This window comes from Astyanax mexicanus, unplaced genomic scaffold (genome assembly GCF_023375975.1).
Source record: "Astyanax mexicanus isolate ESR-SI-001 unplaced genomic scaffold, AstMex3_surface scaffold_34, whole genome shotgun sequence".
In the NCBI taxonomy this organism is placed as follows: Eukaryota; Metazoa; Chordata; class Actinopteri; order Characiformes; family Acestrorhamphidae; genus Astyanax; species Astyanax mexicanus.
In genome coordinates this window covers 3,050,909-3,077,080 of record NW_026040044.1, presented here as the reverse complement: position 1 = coordinate 3,077,080, position 26,172 = coordinate 3,050,909, and the positions used below count along the sequence as shown (strand labels likewise).

At 38.5% G+C, this 26,172-nt stretch overlaps 2 protein-coding genes across 5 annotated transcripts in view; both read right to left on the bottom strand.

The window, feature by feature from the left end:
* Nucleotides 1-26,172, bottom strand: part of LOC103032414 (class I histocompatibility antigen, Gogo-C*0101/C*0102 alpha chain-like) — a 152,312-nt gene that overhangs the window by 60,193 nt on the left and 65,947 nt on the right. The gene's annotated exons all lie outside the window — the stretch shown is intronic.
* Nucleotides 940-21,318, bottom strand: LOC111190009 (beta-2-microglobulin-like). The gene is made up of 5 exons (XM_049473168.1): nucleotides 21,206-21,318; nucleotides 4,768-5,052; nucleotides 3,359-3,484; nucleotides 3,222-3,266; nucleotides 940-2,549 (listed from the first exon to the last, which is right to left on the bottom strand). The coding sequence occupies exons 1-5, from the start codon at nucleotides 21,237-21,239 to the stop codon at nucleotides 2,521-2,523; spliced, it is 519 nt and encodes a 172-aa protein (XP_049329125.1). The 5' UTR covers nucleotides 21,240-21,318; the 3' UTR covers nucleotides 940-2,520.

Here is a 26,172-nt window from a genome sequence, read left to right as displayed (position 1 = left end):
CAGAGCTTTCAGACCTCAAATAATGCAAAGAAAACAAGTTCATATTCATAAAGTTTTAAGAGTTCAGAAATAATCAATATTTGGTGGAATAACCCTGGTTTTTAATCACAGTTTTTTTTATGCATCTTGGCATCATGTTCTCCTCCACCAGTCTTACACACTGCTTTTGGATAACTTTATGCTGCTTTACTCCTGGTGTAAAAATTCAAGCAGTTCAGTTTGGTGGTTTGATGGTTTGTGATCATCCATCTTCCTCTTGATTATATTCCAGAGGTTTTCAATTTGGTAAAATCAAAGAAACTCATCATTTTTAAGTTGTGTTTTTTTTTTCCAGAGGTGTATTTTAAACCTGTCAAAAATAAAGAGTAATATGTAAAAGTAGTGTTGTCACTGAGTAATAGCTATTTTAGCTTTTGGGGATCAGTGGATCTGTGTGTGTGTGTGTGTGTGTGTGTGTGTGTGTATGTACTACAGTATTTTAGGGGAAAATACTATATAAATATGTAAAAATTACTGAAATATTATTTTTCATTAATTTACAAAAAGTCATGTTGTAGCAAATTATTAATTACATGCAATTCAACTTTAATCAGACAGTGTGATTAATCTTTAGATACTTAATAGCTGTCAGTGGATGTGTATCTTTTAAATGTTACTGTTTAATAATTAGAAATACAAAGCAAATAAGTAATTAACAACTGTAATCAGGTTTATATATTATTATTATTATTATTATTATTATTATTATTATTAAAATAGACTAAAACTATAGAAATACAGTGGATCTCAATATGTCCATATGTTATACATAGATATACAGTCAGTGACATTTTTAATAAGTATCAGCAATAGAAGTAATTTTCTACAGAGCCCCATTTATTACAAACGAAAAAAGATCATAATTCAGGGACACATGAATAAGCAAAAATAAAATACTTTATTTAATAATGAAAACAGTACTCAATAAAATTCAAAGTACAATATAAAAAAATCCTTGCACACATGTCCTTAAAATAGAGTTGGACATTGCGGGACTGCCTCTGTTTATATTATATTCTTTTTTTTTTTTTTTTTTTTTATTGATCAAATTAGTTCTTTTTTTATATACATATTTTAATCCCTTTTGACTGTAAATGCTCAGCAGCATTGAAAAGGAGGGTCCCCCCTGTAAATAACGGTTGATTATTATCCAGTGTTGCAAACACAGTTTTTACATAAAGGGACTTAAAGGGAATTAATTCTGGCACACTGATTGGTTTATTTAACATCGGAGCTGCATATTTTTTGTGCCCTCAGGATACCACGCCCCTAAATCCAGTTGTGCAAAGCGCAATTAACTAGTGCACTATAGATCGCTAAAATCAAGTATTTTTAGAATCCTTAGTGAATAACCAGCTCAAGTATTTTCTTTATGAAAACTCTATCCTGTATAAATATCAATCTGGATTTAGAGAAATACATAGTACCATCTCTGCAACCACACTGGTTTAAAATGATCTATACATGGCCCTAGACAAGAAGAAGTACTGTGCTGCCATTTTTATTGATCTCACAAAAGCTTTTGAGACTGTTGATCATGATCTACTACTAGGTTCTTTACATAATATTGTTTTTAGCAATAATGCAATCCTGTGGGCCCAGGATTACCTTTCTGACAGGAAGCAATGTGTGTCTATTGGTAACCATAAATCAGACCTACAGCCCATAACAAAAGGAGTCCCACAGGGCTCTCAAAAGTGAAGCCACCACAGGTTGGGCGCCCCCTGCTGTTCGGTTGCAGAAAGCTGTGTAACCCCACCCATCCCCATAGGTTTTAATTGCAAAACAGAACAACTTTCAATCACGTTTTTTTCTAATATACTGTAATTCTACCTCCATTATTTAAATGCAGCAGCTAGTGTAACCTCTGCTTATATTGTTAAATTTTTATATCCCCACAGAATCCGGTTTTTAAAACGTTATTCAGCTCTATTCAAAAAGGTGTGGTTATTGTAAAAGGGCTGGTTATGGGCGGGACCAATAACAGACCGTCAGCTCCGCTCTGCAGCCTGTGACCTCGAGGCAGCCCTCAGGGGCGGGGTTATTTAAATGAGTAGGCTGTCTCTCCACAGTCTTTCTCCCTCCTCTGGTCTCTACTGCGCAGAATCAGGTTCCAGGATCGCCAAGGTGTAGGAAGATTTTGGCTTCATTTTCATTGAATGAATGGGAACGGCGACACAGCGTCCATCTTTTCTACAGTCTCTGGTTCCTCCCAGTCCTGTGTTTCTCACTGTTTCATCTGTAGCTCCGCCCCCTGTTTCCTTTCCTACCTTGTGTGTGTATTCATAGCCTTGTGTTTCCTGTTTCCTTTGTCGGTTCTTGTGCGATGTATGTCTAGGTCAGTCTCGTGTCTAGATCTCGTGTTTACTTGTTAGTGTCATGTATTTGGCTTCAAGTTTGTTCCAAGTTTAGTTAATAAATACTCGCATTTGCATCTACTCTCCATGTCTCCTTCCTGCACCACACCTGACATTCTCAGACTCATGTTGCCCTATTACTCTCTCCGTTACCTGAAAAACAGCAGAAAACATAAAATGACAAGTTAGCATCACCAGAAACTTGTGAAGTTCATTTCTAAAATTCCTTAAACACGCGTCCTTTTATTACGGCAGATCAGTATGTAAACTGTAGCAAACTGACTGACTGCAAATCTGTATGATTATAAAGTTTCTATCAGTGTAAGAATAAACAATCTGACATTACAAAAGTACAGAAGGTTAATCTGCATGTTATCATGAACATTTGTTACAATCTCTGATTAATAATAACAATTAAACAAGACTAACTAATATCAATATACCTGCATAATAAATTCTTTTTTTTTAACATTACCCAATAGTACCCATTGTTGTTCAGAATAACATTTGCAATTAATTCTAAATTTAATATTCTAATTCTGTAATTAAATTTAAATTCAGTTCTGAACAGTTTATAACAACAGTAATCCCAAAGTACATCCTGAAACTGGCATGCCATACATGTTTTTGAGCTGACTCTGCAGTTCCTCTCCTTTCCACTAGCTTTCAGTAATTTCCATATTCTTTCCTAATCACTGCTATAATAAAAGCTCCAGAGCTCACTTTCTCACATCAGTATAATATGTTGTGTAGTTCACATCTGTATACAGGTTTGCAGAAATATTTGAGATATTTGATTAAAGTTTCTGGTGAAAAAAACAGTACCTGGGAGGCTTTTTTTTGTAGGGCATGAAAAAAGGACCTTCTCACCTGTGAAATCCACAGAAGAAGAAAAGGACATTAATACACGATTCTTCATTAGGATTAATTAGGAGTATTTGTAGGTACACAGGACCGCTTACCACTTATAATTTTCTTAAGGAAACAGACACCGATGATGATGATGGAGATGATGAGCAGAACACCTGCTATAATCCCTGCAGTAACAGAACCCGCATCGTTCTTCGATTTTATGTTGTTCGTCTTGTCTGATGCAGAAACACAAAGAATTACAGGAATCTTATTTATCTGATGGATTATCACCCTGCTGCTGTTACAGTTTTTCTCAGTCGATTTGGTGCAATTCTCACATCATGCTTTACATTGGCATCACAACACGTGCATTTCTCAAAACATTTAGTGCAAACAGCAAAACTCAATGAAATACCCGTAAAAGCACGTAACTCCCTCAGAATTCTTTGTTTTCGCCTCAAAAGCAAATATTCATTTCACTTAACTTGTCAGTGCCATCAGAGGTTCTAGTCTGTGTGTCATTGCCTATGAACAAGGCAGTCAAAATACTTAGTCATGTTGTCAACAGTGCACAGTGTATATATGAACTATATTCTAATGGATACTTTTGACTCAAATCGGATCAATTAAAACTGTATGTGTTACACAAAAAATACAAACTTACACAAAACATAGTTAATCATGACTGTATGTGGGAGACTGACAGCAAGAAATTAGACTGCAATCAAAAGTTCTGATATTGTTTGCACTGCAATTTGTTGACAAAAAAATCTGACAGAAATTAAGGAAAGAAAGTGTTCGACAGCAGTCTATACATAACACGAAGGAAAAACTACACAATTAGAAACTTACTCTAAACATTCAGAACAACCTGAGACAACAACTTAAAGAATTATAGTGATTTCTTTTTTTATGCATTCTGAAGCTCCTCTCTGTTGGGCCACATGTTTTGATTTACATCACACTGAATATCCTTCTCTACAATGCAGTGTGGAAAGAATCTCCTGGCAAATTCACAAATTTGCCTAATTAACTGAAAGCCAAGGTTCACCTGAGAACAATTTCATTAATTTAGGATAAATTACCAAAATGTCCCAAAAAAGTTTCATAGAAATTTATAAATTATGCCTGGGAGATTATGACAACATGTTCAGCACTTTTGCATGTAATGACCGAGGCAATGACCTAAAGCATAAATGTTTTGGAGGGAAAGAAAAATCAGATATTCAGTACAACACATTTTGATGAGCACAACATAAGCAATGGATAATGCAAAAAACAGCTGAAAATTGTACTCGACCATTTGCACGAATGACAAAAGCATTTGCAAAATGAGAAACACAATGAGAAATGCAATTATGATGTGCACAAGTGACACGGAAATGTGGAGATTGAATGAACAGTTCTGAGAATTTCAATTCTGATCTGAGAAATGTACCAAATCGACTGAGAAAAACTGTAATCCAGATTAATGATTATATACTTAATAAATATCTATACTATAAGATTATTTAATTACCCCATTGTACAATGATTGGTTCTTTGAGGGAGCTGTGAGACACGTAACAATGAAAATCTGCTGAATCATCTTCCTGTATCTCCACACTCTTCCTCAGCTGGTAGGTTCCATCATCATTGGGTCTGACTGCAGAAGATGTGATCAGATGTTCAGGAAATGAAGTGCCGAACTTCCTCACGCTCATCACCACGTCTTTGTGGTAGAATCCCGTAGCCAGGCAGGTCAGGGTCAGCTTTCTCGAGTCTCGTACAGATTTCTTAGCAAAGGCATAAACTTTAGGAGGAGCTGCAGCGAAAACAAATAAAAAATATATATATTATAACATATTTTAAAATATTTTAAAATAAAGTAAAATCTGTTACTAACTGGCACCTTCTGCAGCAAACATAATGAAAAATATAGCCGCAAGCGGCGATTTACGGGGTTCGAGCGTCACAGGCAAAGAGGCCCCTGGAGGCCAGTTAGGCTTAAAACATGTTGCCGGTTGACCGGCATCGCCAAACTGGATGAGGATGACCAGCATGACCGTGAAGACCAAGCTAGATTACCAGCATGACTAATCTGGATGACAAACTTGTTGACCATATTGACCAAGCTGGAAGACCATAATGACCAAACTGGATGACCAGCATGGAAAAGGTGGTTGGCCAGTATGACCAAGCTGGAAGACCACCATTACTATGAGGACAAAGCTGAATGACCAGCAGGACCATAATGACCAATGTGAATGGCCAGCATGACCAAGCTGGATGGCCAGCATAACCAAGCTGGGTGACCAGCGTGACCATAAAGACCATAATGGCAATGCTAGATGAGTGGTGTGAGTAAACTAGTTGAAAAGCATTGATAAATTGAGCTGTAGTGTTCATCAGGTTTTATGTGGTGTCTTACTGCACTCTAGTGCGCATTTGGTGAAACAAATTCAGTTCTTAAATTGAAAAAACACAAGGCATAAAAAGGGCATATAAATAACCCGTATATAGTATATAAGTTTTGACCTGATTAACATTCCGCCTGTTAAAAGCTTGCTGGAATGTGATTGGCTAATAGTGACCACAAAAGTGTCCATATCAAATTTTCATTTGGTGTACCATTAGTGCATGGGCCATAGATGATAATTGGCTAGGATGACCTTGATAGCTTGTATGGTTCTAGAGAAACAGCTATCGAGCATTGGCCCCGCCCCCTGGGGGTGTATGTCTACTTAAACTGACAGGGTATCTGAGAATCATGTAATGATCAAAGGACTGAAGTGGTATTAGTGTCAGGTTAAGCATTCAAAAGTTATAAGTGTTAAAGACATTTTACTGCACCATGGTAGAACTCATTTGCATATGGCGGCCATATTGTTTATAAATGTAAAGATTTTTTAATAATTATTGAGGAGTAAGCTCTGCTGAACTGTTTGACACCAAACATGTCATGATTGGTCAATGATCTAAGGACAAGATCTCAAAAGTAGGTTTTGCATATTGTGCAAATTAAAAAAAAAATTACAGCTTAGTGGTTCTATTGACCTTTTTGATTTGCCATTAACCAAGAAATCATATAATGCAAGAATTTTTGCTCTAGCTATCAGGGCGTAGGAGTTACGGGGCCAAACGCGTTGACCTTCGCCATAGCGCCCCCTTGAGGCCGATCGGGCTCATCTTTTGAATCTGAGTAGCGGTGAGAAGTACTACCATATGACCAAGTCTCAGCCCTGTAGGCCTTACGGTTTCTTCTGCCCAATCACTTCTATGGCAGAAAAAGAATAAGAACTATAAATATAGCCGCAAGCGGCGATTTACGGGGTTCGAGCGTTACAGGCAAAGAGACCCCTGGAGGCCAGTTAGGCTTAAAACATGTTGCCGGTTGACCGGCATCGCCAAACTGGATGAGGATGACCAGCATGACCATGAAGACCAAGCTAGATTACCAGCATGACTAATCTGGATGACAAACTTGTTGACCATATTGACCAAGCTGGAAGACCATAATGACCAAACTGGATGACCAGCATGGCAAAGGTGGTTGGCCAGTATGACCAAGCTGGAAGACCACCATTACTATGAGGACAAAGCTGAATGACCAGCAGGACCATAATGACCAATGTGAATGGCCAGCATGACCAAGCTGGATGGCCAGCATAACCAAGCTGGGTGACCATAAAGACCATAATGGCAATGCTAGATGAGTGGTGTGAGTAAACTAGTTGAAAAGCATTGATAAATTGAGCTGTAGTGTTCATCAGGTTTTATGTGGTGTCTTACTGCACTCTAGTGCGCATTTGGTGAAACAAATTCAGTTTTTAAATTGAAAAACACAAGGCATAAAAAGGGCATATAAATAACCCGTATATAGTATATAAGTTTTGACCTGATTAACATTCCGCCTGTTAAAAGCTTGCTGGAATGTGATTGGCTAATAGTGACCACAAAAGTGTCCATATCAAATTTTCATTTGGTGTACCATTAGTGCATGGGCCATAGATGATAATTGGCTAGGATGACCTTGATAGCTTGTATGGTTCTAGAGAAACAGCTATCGAGCATTGGCTCCGCCCCCTGGGGGTGTATGTCTACTTAAACTGACAGGGTATCTGAGAATCATGTAATGATCAAAGGACTGAAGTGGTATTAGTGTCAGGTTAAGCATTCAAAAGTTATAAGTGTTAAAGACATTTTACTGCACCATGGTAGAACTCATTTGCATATGGCGGCCATATTGTTTATAAATGTAAAGATTTTTTTAATAATTATTGAGGAGTAAGCTCTGCTGAACTGTTTGACACCAAACATGTCATGATTGGTCAAGGATCCAAGGACAAGATCTCAAAAGTATTTTTTGCATATTATGCAAATTTATTAAAAAAAAAAAATAAGTGGGTGGAGCATAAACAAGAATGACCCAGGCGGCTGACCAGCATGAACAAGAAGGATAAATATGTTCAATTAAGCAAGACAAGCAAGATTAAATAAGTTCAGCAGAGCTTTAATTTAGAATAATTCACCTGTAGCATTTTCACCAAATGACCACCAGAGCGCAGCAAGAGACCACATATAACCTGCTGGAAATCTATCACTCTATCAGAAAGACAGAACATTCCCTATCAGTGTGTTTCTATTTATTAAAAAGAGAAGAAAAGTCCGATTGGGCTCCAAATTGGTAATCATGATCAAGTTGTCTGTATATATATGTGTGTAAATTTGTGTGTTGATAGGGTCAATGGTTCCTGACTTCTGACCATTTAGGTTTGAAAAAAGTGATAATACAGGCTTATGGCCTACAAAATGGCTGTTGCTCTTTGGCCATATTAGAGGCAAGAAATATCTTATTTGGCTCAAAATTTGCAATCAGGATCACAATATCAGTCTATATATGTATGTCAATTTCTGTGTCGATAGGTTCAAAGGTTCCTGACTTCTGTCCATTTAGATTTGAAAAAAGCGATAATACAGGCTTGAGGCCTACAAAATCGCTGTAGTTTTCCAGCCGTTGTAGAGGCAAAACATGTCCGATTTGGCTGAAAATTTGCAATCAAGATCAGATTATCAGTCTATATATGTGTATAAATTTGTGTGTTGATAGGGTGAAAGGTTCCAGTCTTCTGTCCATTTAGGTTGGAAAATAGCGATAAATAGAATAAATAGAAAATAGTTATTTTTTCACTGTAGAGCCTACTGAAGACTTATTTGGCTCATACTTTGCACATGTACTTCAAATGTCATTGTTAATTAGTAGCTTCAACAGTTTTGGCATGTTTTAAACTTTGACAGAGTTTTGGCCAAATAACTCTGAAAAGGCTTTCACGTACATGTTTGATCAAGGTTTATGGGCCTCAAGTAGTTAAAATGTCAAGATTTTTTTAATAATTATTTACCTACAGGGTCTCAAGATTGCATCAAGACCAAATTTGTTTTGATTGATTAAGGACTTAAAGACAAGTTCGAAAAGAGCAATTTTTACTCTTTTGGCCACTGATGAAAATCTTTCCATTTTTGGTAAATACATGTAATTACAAAGTTGTAAAGGCTACAGCAAAGTATACAACTAAAAAAGAATAACAAGCCTAGGCCACTTGTACCTTTAGATATAACTGATTTTCTGCTATAGCGCCCCCTTGAGGCCAATCAACGCCATATTTTAATGGATGATAGAAGGCCCTGAGATACATGTAGGGTATAAGTATCGTCCTGATTGGTCATTGTTTAGCCTGTCAAAAGCTTGCTGGAATCTGATTGGCTAATAACGATCGCAAAAATTTGCATATCAAATTTTCCTTCTGCAAAACATTAGGACATAGGCCATAGATGATACATGCCAAAGGAGAGCTTCATAGCTTGTACGGTTCCTGAGAAACAGATTTTTAGCTTTGGCTCCGCCCCCTGGGGGCGTATGTCTACACAGATTGACGGGCTACCTCAGAATCATGTTGGCATCAAACTTGTAAAGTGGCATTAGTGTAGGTTTAAGCATTCAAAAGTTACAGCTGTTAGAGTAAATTTGGGTGTGCCACGGTAAGATTAATTTGCATATGGCGGCCATATTGTTTACAAATTTCACAATTTTTTCGATAATTATTGAGCGTGGGACTCTGCTGAGTTGTTTGACACCAAATATGACAGGATTGGTCAATGACCCTAGGACAAGTTCTCAAAAGTAGGTTTTGCATATTATGCTAAATAGCAAAAAATCTAAGTGGGCGGAGCTTAGTGGTTCTATAGACCTTTTTGATTTGGCATTGACCAAGGAATCATATAATGCAAGAATTTTTGCTCTAGCTATCAGGGCGTAGGAGTTACGAGGCCAAACGCGTTGACCTTTGCCATAGCGCCCCCTTGAGGCCGATCGGGCTCATCTTTTGAATCTGAGTAGCGGTGAGAAGTACTACCATATGACCAAGTCTCAGCCCTGTAGGCCTTACGGTTTCTTCTGCCCAATCACTTCTATGGCAGAAAAAGAATAAGAACTATAAATATAGCCGCAAGCGGCGATTTACGGGGTTCGAGCGTTACAGGCAAAGAGGCCCCTGGAGGCCAGTTAGGCTTAAAACCTGTTGCTGGTTGACCGTCATCACCAAACTGGATAACCAAGGTGGGTGACTATTATGACCATAAAGACCCAGGTGTTAGACCAGCATGACCATAAAGACCCAGCTGGTTGACCAGCATGACCAAAATACCCAGCTAGTTGACCAGAATGAAAATAAGGACCAAGCTGGTTGACTAGCATGACCATAATAACCATGCTAGATGAGTGATGTGAGTAAACTAGTTGTAAAAAGCATTGATAAATTGAGCTGTAGTGTTCAGCAGGTTTTATGTGGTGTCTTTCTGCACTCTAGTGGGCATTTGGTGAAACAACATCAGTTCTTAAATTGAAAAATACAAACCACATTAATCCTGATGGGAGCCTAGTGGTGAGGCATAAAAAGGCCACATATAAATAACTCACATATGGTGTATACGTTTTTACCTGATTAACATTCAGCCTGTCAAAAGCTTGCTGGAAAGTGATTGGCTAATAGTGACCACAAAAATGTATCAACATTTCCTTTGGTGTACCATTAGTGCATGGGCCATAGATGATAATTGGCAAGGATGACCTTGATAGCTTGTATGGTTCTAGAGAAACAGCTATCGAGCATTGGCTCCGCCCCCTGGGGGTGTATGTCTACTTACACTGACAGGGTATCTGAGAGTCATGTAATGATCAAAGGACTGAAGTGGTATTAGTGTCAGGTTAAGCATTCAAAAGTTATAAGTGTTAAAGACATTTTACTGCACCATGGAAAAACTAATTTGCATATGGCGGCCATATTGTTTATAAATGTAAAGATTTTGTTTAATAATTATTGAGGAGTAAGCTCTGCTGAACTGTTTGACACCAAACATGTCATGATTGGACAAGGAGGCAAAGACAAGTTCTCAAAAGTAGGTTTTGCATATTATGCAAATAAAAAATAAAAAATTGGGTGGAGCATAAACAATAATGACCCAGGTGGCTGACCAGCATGACCAAGAAGGATACAGATGTTCAATTAAGCAAGACAAGCAAGATTAAATAAGTTCAGCAGAGCTTTTATTTAGAATAAATCAACTGTAACTGTTTCACCAAATGACCACCAGAGCGCAGCAAGAGACCACATATAACCTGCTGGAAATCTATCACTCTATAAGTAAGACAGAACATTCCCTATCAGTGTGTTTCTATTTATTAAAAAGAGAAGAAAAGTCCGATTGGGCTCCAAATTGGTACTCATGATCAAGTGGTCTGTATATATATGTTTGTAAATTTGTGTGTTGATAGGGTCAAAGGTTCCTGACTTCTGTCCATTTAGGCTTGAAAAAAGCGATAATACAGGCTTATGGCCTACAAAATGGCTGTTGCTCTTTGGCCATATTAGAGGCAAAAAATATCTGATTTGGCTCAAAATTTGCAATCAGGATCACAATATCAGTCTATATATGTATGTCAATTTCTGTGTCAATAGGGTCAAAGGTTCCTGACTTCTGTCCATTTAGATTTGAAAAAAGCGATAATACAGGCTTGAGGCCTACAAAATCGCTGTAGTTTTCCAGCCGTTGTAGAGGCAAAACATGTCCGATTTGGCTGAAAATTTGCAATCAAGATCAGATTATCAGTCTATATATGTGTATAAATTTGTGTGTTGATAGGGTGAAAGGTTCCTGTCTTCTGTCCATTTAGGTTGGAAAATAGCGATAAATAGAATAAATTGAAAATAGTTATTTTTTCACTGTAGAGCCTACTGAAGACTTATTTGGCTCATACTTGGCACATGTGCTTCAAATGTCATTGTTAATTAGTAGCTTCAACAGTTTTGGCATGTTTTAAACTTTGACAGAGTTTTGGCCAAATAACTCTGAAAAGGCTTTCACGTACAAGTTTGATCAAGGTTTATAGGCCTCAAATAGTTAAAATGTCAAGATTTTTTTGATAATTATTTACCTACAGGGTCTCAAGATTGCATCAAGACCAAATATGTTTTGATTGATTGAGGACTTAAAGACAAGTTCGAAAAGAGCAATTTTTACTCTTTTGGCCACTAATGAAAATCTTTGCATTTTTGGTAAACATATGTAATTACAAAGTTGTAAAGGCTACAGCAAAGTATACAACTAAAAAAGAATAACAAGCCAAGGCCACTTGTACCTTTAGATATAACTGATTTTCTGCTATAGCGCCCTCTTGAGGCCAATCAACGCCATATTTTAATGGATGATAGAAGGCCCTGAGATACATGTAGGGTATAAGTATCTTCCTGATTGGTCATTGTTTAGCCTGTCAAAAGCTTGCTGGAATCTGATTGGCTAATAACGATCGCAAAAATTTGCATATCAAATTTTCCTTCTGTAAAACATTAGGACATAGGCCATAGATGACACATGCCAAAGGAGAGCTTCATAGCTTGTACAGTTCCTGAGAAACAGATTTTTAGCTTTGGCTCCGCCCCCTGGGGGCGTATGTCTACACAGATTGACATGCTACCTCAGAATCATGTTGGCATCAAAGTTGTAAAGTGGCATTAGTGTAGGTTTAAGCATTCAAAAGTTACAGCTGTTAGAGTAAATTTGGGTGTGCCACGGTAAGATTAATTTGCATATGGCGGCCATATTGTTTCAAAATTTCTCAATTTTTTCGATAATTATTGAGGATGGGACTCTGCTGAGTTGTTTGACACCAAATATGACAGGATTGGTCAATGACCCTAGGACAAGTTCTCAAAAGTAGGTTTTGCATATTATGCTAAATAGCAAAAAATCTAAGTGGGCGGAGCTTAGTGGTTCTATTGACCTTTTTGATTTGCCATTAACCAAGGAATCATATAATGCAAGAATTTTTGCTTTAGCTATCAGGGCGTGGGAGTTACGAGGCCAAACGCGTTGACCTTCGCCATAGCGCCCCCTTGAGGCCGATCGGGCTCATGTTTTGAATCTGAGTAGCGGTGAGAAGTACTACCATATGACCAAGTCTCAGCCCTGTAGGCCTTACGGTTTCTTCTGCCCAATCACTTCTATGGCAGAAAAAGAATAAGAACTATAATAATAATAATAAATATAGCCGCAAGCGGCGATTTACGGGGTTCGAGCGTTACAGGCAAAGAGACCCCTGGAGGCCAGTTAGGCTTAAAACATGTTGCCGGTTGACTGGCATCACCAAACTGGATGACCAGCATGGCAAAGGTGTTTGGCCAGTATGACCAAGCTGGATGACCAGCATTGCTATGATGACAAAGCTGAATGACCAGCAGGACCATAATGACCAATGTGAATGACCAGAATGACCTAGCTGGATGGGCAGCATAACCAAGCTAGGTGACCAGCGTGACCATGAAGACCATAATGACAATGCTAGATGAGTGGTGTGAGTAAACTAGTTGAAATGCATTGATAAATTGAGCTGTAGTCTTCAGCAGGTTTTATGTGGTCTCTTGCTGCACTCTAGTGGGCATTCGGAGAGCCTAGCAGTGAGGCATGACAAGGGCACATATTAATAACCAATAATATCAATAATAGTACATAAGTTTTGACCTGATTGACATTCAGCCTGTCAAAAGCTTGCTGGAATGTGATTGGCTAATAGTGACCACAAAAGTGTCCATCTCAAATTTTCATTTGGTGTACCATTAGTGCATGGGCCATAGATGATAATTGGCAAGGACGACCTTGATAGCTTGTATGGTTCTAGAGAAACAGCTATCGAGCATTGGCTCCGCCCCCTGGGGGGGTGTATGTCTACTTAAACTGTCAGGGTATCTGAGAATCATGTAATGATCAAAGGACTGAAGTGGTATTAGTGTCAGGTTAAGCATTCAAAAGTTATAAGTGTTAAAGAGATTTTACTGCACCATGGTAGAACTCATTTGCATATGGCGGCCATATTGTTTATAAATGTAAAGATTTTTTTAATAATTATTGAGGAGTAAGCTCTGCTGAACTGTTTGATACCAAATATGTCATGATTGGTCAAGGAGCCAAGGACAAGATCTCAAAAGTAAGTTTTGCATATTATGCAAATAAAAAAAAATTAAGTGGGTGGAACATAAACAAGAATGACCCAGGTGGCTGACTAGCATGATTAAGAAGGATAAAGATCTTCAATTAAGCAAGACAAGCAAGATTAAATAAGTTCAGCAGAGCTTTAATTTAGAATAATTCACCTGTAGCTGTTTCACCAAATGACCACCAGAGCGCAGCAAGAGACCACATATAACCTGCTGGAAATCTATCACTCTATAAGTAGGACAGAACATTCCCTATCAGTGTGTTTCTATTTATTACAAAGAGAGGAAAAGTCCGATTGGGCTCCAAATTGGTACTCATGATCAAGTGGTCTGCATATATATGTGTGTAAATTTGTGTGTTGATAGGGTCAAAGGTTCCTGACTTCTGTCCATTTAGGTTTGAAAAAAGCGATAATACAGGCTTATGGCCTACAAAATGGCTGTTGCTCTTTGGCCATATTAGAGGCAAAAAATATCTGATTTGGCTCAAAATTTGCAATCAAGATCACAATATCAGTCTATATATGTATGTCAATTTCTGTGTCGATAGGGTCAAAGGTTCCTGACTTATGTCCATTTAGGTTTGAAAAAAGCGATAATACAGGCTTGAGGCCTACAAAATCGCTGTAGTTTTCCAGCCGTTGTAGAGGGAAAACATGTCCGATTTGGCTGAAAATTTGCAATCAAGATCAGATTATCAGTCTATATATGTGTATAAATTTGTGTGTTGATAGGGTGAAAGGTTCCTGTCTTCTGTCCATTTAGGTTGGAAAATAGCGATAAATAGAATAAATTGAAAATAGTTATTTTTTCACTGTAGAGCCTACTGAAGACTTATTTGGGTCATACTTGGCAAATGTGCTTCAAATGTCATTGTTAATTAGTAGCTTCAACAGTTTTGGCATGTTTTAAACTTTGACAGAGTTTTGGCCAAATAACTCTGAAAAGGCTTTCACGTACATGTTTGATCAAGGTTTATGGGCCTCAAATAGTTAAAATGTCAAGATTTTTTTGATAATTATTTACCTACAGGGTCTCAAGATTGCATCAAGACCAAAGTTATTTTGATTGATTAAGGACTTAAAGACAAGTTCGAAAAGAGCAATTTTTACTCTTTTGGCCACTGATGAAAATCTTTCCATTTTTGGTAAATACATGTAATTACAAAGTTGTGAAGGCTACAGTAAAGTATACAACTAAAAAAGAATAACAAGCCTAGGCCACTTGTACCTTTAGATATAACTGATTTTCTGCTATAGCGCCCCCTTGAGGCCAATCAACGCCATATTTTAATGGATGATAGAAGGCCCTGAGAACAATGTAGGGTATAAGTATCGTCCTGATTGGTCATTGTTTAGCATGTCAAAAGCTTGCTGGAAACTGATTGGCTAATAACGATCGCAAAAATTTGCATATCAAATTTTCCTTCTGTAAAACATTAGGACATAGGCCATAGATGATACATGCCAAAGGAGAGCTTCATAGCTTGTACGGTTCCTGAGAAACAGATTTTTAGCTTTGGCTCCGCCCCCTGGGGGCGTATGTCTACACAGATTGACGGGCTACCTCAGAATCATGTTGGCATCAACGGTCTAAAGTGGCATTAGTGTAGGTTTAAGCATTCAAAAGTTACAGCTGTTAGAGTAAATTTGGGTGTGCCACGGTAAGATTAATTTGCATATGGCGGCCATATTGTTTACAAATTTCACATTTTTTTTTGATAATTATTGAGGTTGGGACTCTGCTGAGTTGTTTGACACCAAATATGACAGGATTGGTCAATGACCCTAGGACAAGTTCTCAAAAGTAGGTTTTGCATATTATGCTAAATAGCAAAAAATCTAAGTGGGCGGAGCTTAGTGGTTCTATTGACCTTTTTGATTTGCCATTAACCAAGGAATCATATAGTGCAAGAATTTTTGCTCTAGCTATCAGGGCGTGGCAGTTACGAGGCCTAACGCGTTGACCTTCGCCATAGCGCCCCCTTGAGGCCGATCGGGCTCATCTTTTGAATCTGAGTAGCGGTGAGAAGTACTACCATATGACCAAGTCTCAGCCCTGTAGGCCTTACGGTTTCTTCTGCCCGATCACTTCTATGGCAGAAAAAGAATAAGAATAATAATAATAATAATAATAATAATAATAATAATAATAATAATCAGAACAATTACAATAGGGTTTCTAGCACTACGTGCTCGAACCCCTAATAATAATAATAATAATAATAATAATAATAATAATCAGAACAATTACAATAGGGTTTCTAGCACTACGTGCTCGAACCCCTAATAATCAGAACAATTACAATAGGGTTTCTAGCACTACGTGCTCGAACCCCTAAATATAGCCGCAAGCGGCGATTTACGGGGTTCGAGCGTTACAGGCAAAGAGACCCCTGGAGGCCAGTTAGGCTTAAAACATGTTGCCGGTTGACCGGCATCGCCAAACTGGATGAGGATGACCAGCATGACCATGAAGACCAAGCTAGATTACCAGCATGACTAATCTGGATGACAAACTTGTTGACCATATTGACCAAGCTGGAAGACCATAATGACCAAACTGGATGACCAGCATGGCAAAGGTGGTTGGCCAGTATGACCAAGCTGGAAGACCACCATTACTATGAGGACAAAGCTGAATGACCAGCAGGACCATAATGACCAATGTGAATGGCCAGCATGACCAAGCTGGATGGCCAGCATAACCAAGCTGGGTGACCATAAAGACCATAATGGCAATGCTAGATGAGTGGTGTGAGTAAACTAGTTGAAAAGCATTGATAAATTGAGCTGTAGTGTTCATCAGGTTTTATGTGGTGTCTTACTGCACTCTAGTGCGCATTTGGTGAAACAAATTCAGTTTTTAAATTGAAAAACACAAGGCATAAAAAGGGCATATAAATAACCCGTATATAGTATATAAGTTTTGACCTGATTAACATTCCGCCTGTTAAAAGCTTGCTGGAATGTGATTGGCTAATAGTGACCACAAAAGTGTCCATATCAAATTTTCATTTGGTGTACCATTAGTGCATGGGCCATAGATGATAATTGGCTAGGATGACCTTGATAGCTTGTATGGTTCTAGAGAAACAGCTATCGAGCATTGGCTCCGCCCCCTGGGGGTGTATGTCTACTTAAACTGACAGGGTATCTGAGAATCATGTAATGATCAAAGGACTGAAGTGGTATTAGTGTCAGGTTAAGCATTCAAAAGTTATAAGTGTTAAAGACATTTTACTGCACCATGGTAGAACTCATTTGCATATGGCGGCCATATTGTTTATAAATGTAAAGATTTTTTTAATAATTATTGAGGAGTAAGCTCTGCTGAACTGTTTGACACCAAACATGTCATGATTGGTCAAGGATCCAAGGACAAGATCTCAAAAGTATTTTTTGCATATTATGCAAATTTATTAAAAAAAAAAAATAAGTGGGTGGAGCATAAACAAGAATGACCCAGGCGGCTGACCAGCATGAACAAGAAGGATAAATATGTTCAATTAAGCAAGACAAGCAAGATTAAATAAGTTCAGCAGAGCTTTAATTTAGAATAATTCACCTGTAGCATTTTCACCAAATGACCACCAGAGCGCAGCAAGAGACCACATATAACCTGCTGGAAATCTATCACTCTATCAGAAAGACAGAACATTCCCTATCAGTGTGTTTCTATTTATTAAAAAGAGAAGAAAAGTCCGATTGGGCTCCAAATTGGTAATCATGATCAAGTTGTCTGTATATATATGTGTGTAAATTTGTGTGTTGATAGGGTCAATGGTTCCTGACTTCTGACCATTTAGGTTTGAAAAAAGTGATAATACAGGCTTATGGCCTACAAAATGGCTGTTGCTCTTTGGCCATATTAGAGGCAAGAAATATCTTATTTGGCTCAAAATTTGCAATCAGGATCACAATATCAGTCTATATATGTATGTCAATTTCTGTGTCGATAGGTTCAAAGGCTCCTGACTTCTGTCCATTTAGATTTGAAAAAAGCGATAATACAGGCTTGAGGCCTACAAAATCGCTGTAGTTTTCCAGCCGTTGTAGAGGCAAAACATGTCCGATTTGGCTGAAAATTTGCAATCAAGATCAGATTATCAGTCTATATATGTGTATAAATTTGTGTGTTGATAGGGTGAAAGGTTCCAGTCTTCTGTCCATTTAGGTTGGAAAATAGCGATAAATAGAATAAATAGAAAATAGTTATTTTTTCACTGTAGAGCCTACTGAAGACTTATTTGGCTCATACTTTGCACATGTACTTCAAATGTCATTGTTAATTAGTAGCTTCAACAGTTTTGGCATGTTTTAAACTTTGACAGAGTTTTGGCCAAATAACTCTGAAAAGGCTTTCACGTACATGTTTGATCAAGGTTTATGGGCCTCAAGTAGTTAAAATGTCAAGATTTTTTTAATAATTATTTACCTACAGGGTCTCAAGATTGCATCAAGACCAAATTTGTTTTGATTGATTAAGGACTTAAAGACAAGTTCGAAAAGAGCAATTTTTACTCTTTTGGCCACTGATGAAAATCTTTCCATTTTTGGTAAATACATGTAATTACAAAGTTGTAAAGGCTACAGCAAAGTATACAACTAAAAAAGAATAACAAGCCTAGGCCACTTGTACCTTTAGATATAACTGATTTTCTGCTATAGCGCCCCCTTGAGGCCAATCAACGCCATATTTTAATGGATGATAGAAGGCCCTGAGATACATGTAGGGTATAAGTATCGTCCTGATTGGTCATTGTTTAGCCTGTCAAAAGCTTGCTGGAATCTGATTGGCTAATAACGATCGCAAAAATTTGCATATCAAATTTTCCTTCTGTAAAACATTAGGACATAGGCCATAGATGATACATGCCAAAGGAGAGCTTCATAGCTTGTACGGTTCCTGAGAAACAGATTTTTAGCTTTGGCTCCGCCCCCTGGGGGCGTATGTCTACACAGATTGACGGGCTACCTCAGAATCATGTTGGCATCAAACTTGTAAAGTGGCATTAGTGTAGGTTTAAGCATTCAAAAGTTACAGCTGTTAGAGTAAATTTGGGTGTGCCACGGTAAGATTAATTTGCATATGGCGGCCATATTGTTTACAAATTTCACAATTTTTTCGATAATTATTGAGCGTGGGACTCTGCTGAGTTGTTTGACACCAAATATGACAGGATTGGTCAATGACCCTAGGACAAGTTCTCAAAAGTAGGTTTTGCATATTATGCTAAATAGCAAAAAATCTAAGTGGGCGGAGCTTAGTGGTTCTATAGACCTTTTTGATTTGACATTAACCAAGGAATCATATAATGCAAGAATTTTTGCTCTAGCTATCAGGGCGTAGGAGTTACGAGGCCTAACGCATTGACCTTCGCAATAGCGCCCCCTTGAGGCCGATCGGGCTCATCTTTTGAATCTGAGTAGCGGTGAGAAGTACTACCATATGACCAAGTCTCAGCCCTGTAGGCCTTACGGTTTCTTCTGCCCGATCACTTCTATGGCAGAAAAAGAATAAGAATAATAATCGGAACAATTACAATAGGGTTTCTAGCACTACGTGCTCGAACCCCTAATAATCGGAACAATTACAATAGGGTTTCTAGCACTACGTGCTCGAACCCCTAATAAAAAATATATATTATAATATTATATAAGAGCAATTGTTTCTTTTGGAAAGCAGTGTGGGCAGTGTGCCAAATCCTGCTGGAAAATGAAATCTGCATCTCTATAAAAGTTGTTAGCAGCAGGGGGAAGCTGTAAGATATGAAGTGCTGTAAGATTTTGTGGGAAAACAAAACTGCACTGACTTTAGACTTGATAATAAAACACAGTGGATCAACACCAGCAGATGACAGACATGTCTCTCCAAACCATCACTGATCATCAGTAAATTTTACATTTCATTTAAAGGAAATCAAGGGAGCAGAGTCTGGAGGAAGAGTGGAGAGACACACAGTCCAAACTGCTCGAGGTCTAGTGTGAAGTTTCCACCAATCAGTGATGGTTTGGATAAAGATACATGTCTGTCATCTGCTGGAGTTCGTCCACTAAGACATGTCAGCCCTGCCCACTGTACTCGAATAAAACAACACCTCAGACAAAAGGGCATGGCATCATTAGAGCCCAGAAGGCAAACTAAGAAAAGTTCCTTTTTACTAATTTAATGTGATTTAGAATGCTTTTTTCAATTTTGTTCACGGACATTTTGTAAAATAATAAGGTTGATATCAAATTAAAAAATAAAAATGTTTAGGCTTCTAATGCAATCTGTATTTAAATTAATTGGATCTTATATTTTAATATTATGAGTCTTCTTTTTTTGTGCATTACAAACAAAACAACAGCATTTTACCATGACTGGAATAATAAATCAGGTCTTACTAAAAAAAAATGTTTGGGTTGATTTTCTTTCACTCTGAATGTAACTCCCGCTGCATTTAAGGTGGAACGGAAAGCTTGACAAATGTACTAATCTATTTATTAAATTTACTTATCTTGTTGAACTATATTTGTAATAACTTGTTTAATTCGCTAACATGTAGCTTGATTAAAACTCCAGCTTTCTTTGAAACCACTGGTTGTGCTTTCACATTTTAGGTGGAATTTAAGGTGCCCAAGGTTAAGGGATAGCAACTGTACCTGTGTGTATAATAAGGCAGACCCAACCCATTAGGGGTAAAGGGAAGAGGGTAGATGAGGGGGTTAATGTGAGGGGGGGGGTTAATGGGGTTTAAAGTGGGGGAAAAAATAAACAAAAAAAATTGGGGAGGATGAGAGGGGAGGGAAGAAGAAAAAGGGAAACAAAAAAAAAATTGAGGCTGGATCCCTTTATTTGTTTCATCAATTATTTCTGTGCTTTTATACTGGATATTGTTAACGCTTTTTTTTCATTCATTGGATTTGTTTTGTTTCTTTGCATTCCTGATTTATTATAGTTTTTTTCCTCTTCTCTCACTCCCTCAATAAAAATATATTTATATAAAAAAGTCAATAAAACTATATATACCATTAAATACAAAAAACCTGTACCTGTAACTTTTGATATAATCTGAATCTGAAAGAAGCTCTTTATATTGCACCAGAGTTTCATGATCAATGGACCAATAGCAACTCATCAAAATGACTTGAAATAAAACTGTTTTACACTGACAAAAAGAGGTAGACCCAAGTAATTTATTAATAATTTAGTTGTTTTTTTAGTTGCTAAAAATAATTTAGTTGTTAATAATCGATTTTAATCGATTAGTTGTTGCATCCCAAGTTCTCTCTCACTTTCATCATTTCAGCTGAAGAAATTTGGTTGCCAAATATTAGGTGCATCCCTGGTCTCAATTCTTAACAAAGACAATTTGCGATTATTTTCAGAGAGAGCCTAGATTAATAAAGTCTACATTACTAAAAAAGACCCAGTCAGGAAACTCACAGTGTTTTCTCAGTGTTTCTTTTCCGTACTCCATGAATTTGGTGAGTCAGTCCACACACTCTTTCTCCAGGTAGCCCTGGGTGTACTGGTTCAGGATGGCATCCCATTTCTTCATAAATGGTTCTGCAGCTGGAACCGGAGCGACCCAGACCTTGTTCGAATTATTAAAGGAGAGAAAATCTGACCCATCATAACCGTACTCACTAATCCCATTCAGAAACGTCACTGTTCCATTGGACTCATCAATCTCACAGCCGTGTCTCCACTGAAGAACATGAAGATCTGAAAAGAAGGAGAAAATAAAGACCATCACAATCACTGACACAGATCACGAGAGAAGGAAACAATGAAGATCTGATGAATCACTAACCCTGATCACTGTGGTTCATCCTCTTCATCAGAATATCCACGTTGACCTTGAACCACTGTTCTTTACTCTTGCAAGACTGGGTTCCTTTTTCCCAGTAATCTTCCTGCATCTTCTCCATCATCCAGCTCTGTTTAGGAATCTTCTTCTGCTCCTTACTGTTGTAGTAGTCGATCTCTCGGCCATCCAGCAGCCCCAGAGCTGTGAACTCGTAAATTCCTGGTAGAGACACGTCTTTGTTGAGGGCGCTGTAAATGTAGTACAGGGAGTGTTTCTCTGGAAGAGTAAGGGGAAAGAAAATGCTAACTCAGATTTACTTGCATAAACAAAAACGAATTTCTGTCAATATAAAATATTAAACAAATATTTAAAAACAAGTACTGTCCAGTTTATAACAGAGCTTTATGACCTTTGTAGTAATTAGTGTTTTATTACACCACAGTTAGTTTCGACTCTGCAATGTGTCTGAGAGGCGTTCTATGAGTACCGCTATCAGCCGGTAATGCACTGTAACCGAAGCTCTCCGTGTATTACTCTGCTACATACAGGTAACCTAGCAATGATGCAGCACTTACAAACCAAATACAAACCAAATGCGAGGTTATTATACAACATTGGGAGGGGCTGCTACTCTGGTCTGCTGGTCTGCTGCTCTGCTGCTGTTAGCTTGCTTGCTCTAATCTTCAGCTTCTACACTTTTCTCTGTTTTCTTCTCTTTTACTCTCTTCACACTTACTAATCCACTTTTAGTCTGCTTCCTCTTTGCTCTACACACCTATTAATCCACTCTCAGTCTACTTTTATAGACTTTTTCCTCAGGTTTGCTGGATTAGCTGTTTGCTGCTGCAGTTTGTTTGTGTAAGTTTCTAATTTCAACTGAAACAAGGTGAGTGCTTTTTTTCTCCATGGCTTCTGCTCAGGTTTACACCTGTTCAGAGTGTGGCATGTATAGCTTAGAACCCTTATCCACCGATACTGGTAACAATAGTGGTATTTGTACTAAGTGTGAGATAGTTAGCACCTTGGTGGATAAGGTGAATAAGTTAGAGCTGCACGTCCGGGGTTTAATAAGGGATAGACAGCAGGATTCACTGTTAGCAGCCCCGGGTGTCTCAGGGAGAGTTAGTACCCCCTCGACTCCGGCCTTAGAGCCCTCACAGCGGGGCGAATGGGTAACGTCTCGGCGGCATAGTCGAAAGGCTAAGGCTAATGCTAACGCAAAGGCCACAGCCAGCCCACCTAAACACCACGCTCCCCCAGTTCACGTGTCAAACAGGTTTGCCCCGCTCAGTGAAGCACCAACTGAGGAGCCTGTTAAAGGTACTCTGGTGATAGGAGACTCTATCGTCCGACACGTGAAATTAGCTACTCCTTTAGGGGCACCAGCGGCAACAGTTACTTGTTTACCGGGAGCCAGAGCACCGGACATTAGTGGCAACCTCAGGCTGTTAGGGAATAGGAGATATTCGAGGGTAGTAATTCATGTAGGGGCCAATGATATTCGTCTGCGGCAGTCTGAAGTAACTAAGGCTAATATTAAAGAGGTGATTAAACAGGCCCAGACGCTGTCCGAGGAGGTAATCTGCTCTGGCCCCATCCCAATGAGGCGTGGTGATGAAGCTTACAGCAGGCTTTCTTCGCTGAACCGCTGGATGTCCAAGTGGTGTGCAGAAAATCATGTGGGCTTTATAGATAACTGGCTACACTTTGAGGGCAAGCCTGGTCTTTTAGGTAGGGATGGTGTCCACCCCACGCGGGAGGGTGCTGCCTTACTTTCATGCAGCATAGCTCATAGTCTTTTAGCTAGTCGGCAGAGTAGTATTAGAAGCTGCTGACAATCCAGAGCCGGGACCAAGCCGCAGACAGAGATTGTCCGGTAGAGGAGGTGGGGTCTGCATACTTTTCCGAAGTACCTTAGTTAGCAATCAGAAACACTATGATTATTTTTACTTCTTTTGAGCTTCTTTACACCAGTATAATTAATCCAGTTACAAAAAAGAATGCATTTTCTTTAATTAACATCTACAGACCACCAGGGCCCTATTTAGACTTTTTAAAAGAATTTAGTGATTTTGTCACAGACTTAGCAGTAAGTAATGATAAAGTGATTATAGTTGGAGACTTCAACATTCATTTCGAAAAGTTGGATGATCCATTAAAAAAGGCATTCACATCGATTTTAGACTCAGTTGGTATTATTCAAAATATAACAGGACCTACTCATTACTGTAATCATACTCTGGATTTAGTTTTGACCCTGGGTGTGAGCATAGATAACCCGAATATTCGTTCTCAAACCTCCGCAATTTCAGATCATTACCTTATTTCATTTAAATTACATCTCAGTCATAATATATGTACATCCCCTAGCTACTCTGTAAAACATTCAATTACGCCTTTTACAGCCCAACAATTTACAGATAAGCTTCCAGACTTATCAACTCTAATGTATTCTCCTATAGACCCAGTAGAACTAGACAAACTAACCGAAGGTTTAGAAAATACCTTTCGCTCTACCTTAGATGTTGTAGCTCCCCTTAAACACAAAATAGAGAGAGAGAAAAAGCTCGCAGCGTGGTACAATGATCAAACTCGTACCTTAAAGCAGTTAGTACGAAATTTAGAGCGTAAATATCGATCAACTAAACTGGAAGTGTTTCACTCTGCGTGGAAAGACAGTCTTGTTAAATATAGAAAAGAACTTAATAAAACCCGCTCAGCATATCTGGCCTCACAGATCGAGATAAATAAAAATTATCCTAGAGTTCTCTTTAGTGTTATTTCCAAATTAACTAAAAACCAGGCAGATACTGAACCTGTTATGCGGATGACACGCAGCTCTTCATATCAGCCAAACCTGATGACAGAGTGAGATTAAAGAAAATTGAGGATTGTGTACAAGATGTAAAATCATGGATGTCGCACAACTTCCTCCTATTAAATAGTGATAAAACAGAAGTTTTCCTATTAGGCCCCAAAGCTGCTAGAAATAAATTATCAGACTTAATGCTAAATCTGGCTGACTTCTCAGCCACCCCTGGTTCAGCAGCTAAAAACCTTGGAGTTATTATAGATTCAGATCTAGCATTCGATAAACACATATCTAATGTTACTAGAACAGCTTTTCTACACCTCCGTAATATTGCCAAGCTAAGAAATGCCCTATCACTGCATGACGCAGAAAAATTAGTCCATGCCTTCATTACCTCATGGCTAGATTATTGTAATGCGCTACTGTCTGGATGTTCCGGCAGTAACTTAAATAAACTTCAGCTAGTTCAAAATGCTGCAGCCAGGGTCCTTACTAAAACTAGAAAATTTGACCATATTAGTCCAGTACAATCAGCACTGCACTGGCTTCCAGTCAAATTCCGCATAGACTATAAAATTCTCCTGTTAACGTATAAAGCCCTACACGGGCTCGCTCCTGAGTATTTACAAGACCTCATCTCCTGTTATGAACCACCGCGATTACTCAGATCTCAGGGTGCTGGTTTATTAGTAGTTCCTAAAATTCAGAGGAGCTCTGCAGGAGGAAGAGCTTTCTCTTATAAAGCGCCTCAACTCTGGAATAATCTCCCCGAATATGTTCGGGACTCAGACACAGTCTCAATCTTTAAGTCTAGACTGAAAACTTACTTGTTTAGTTTAGCTTTTGGTAATTAATGTTTTTCCCTTTAGATAAGGCTGCAGATTCAGGGGTTCATGGACAGAGGGAATTGTGGGTAAACTGAGATGCTGGTGCTGTTGTTCTCCCACTGCACACAGTCACTCAGGTTTGTGGACGGTGGAGTGGGTGGATGCCAGTGTTTCAGGGAGCCTCCATGTCTATGTTACCTTCTGGCTCTCTGCCTTTAGTTTTAGTTTTATTCAGATCTGCCGGAGTCATTAGCCACACTCTGATAATGTTTTATATTCCCTGTTTTACATAAATCCAGTCAAAACTAATTCCATCTCTCTGCCTTCCTCCGAGTTACTGACTGCCCACCTGTCTGACCCCCGATACCGATGTTGGACCCTCAGGCTCTCGCGTCTCCTGTCCGGCCAGACTGACGGAAGTTTCTGAAGTCAGCTCTTCTCCATCCACCACCACAGATCAGCTGCTCATCATCCATCTTACTCTATAAGCCATTAGTGGAGCTGCTATACTCCTGAATACATAAAACCTATATGGATGTATAAAATACTTTTTAAATTTTAATTTAAAAGCCGTTTGACCAGTGGTAGGATGGTCCCCCCTTTAATGTGAGTCTTGGTCCTCCCAAGGTTTCTTCCTCCTCCTGCAGCTCTGAGGGAGTTTTTCACTGGGGGTTCTGTATTCTGTATTTTTTATGTTTAATGTTTTGCCTCATTCTTTGTCCTGTAATCATGTTTCTGTAAAGCTGCTTTGTGCCAACACCTGTTGTAAAAAGCGCTATACAAATAAATTTGATTTGTTTTGATTTGATACGCACAGTAAAGAAACACCATGTCTCCAATAGGCGGCGAAGGCAAAGACATGGTCCCACAAATAAATAAATAAGCCCAGCGATTCAAAAATACTCATTATTACACACATTATCAGACCAATATCAGGTTAAGAGTTGTTATTATTAAAATA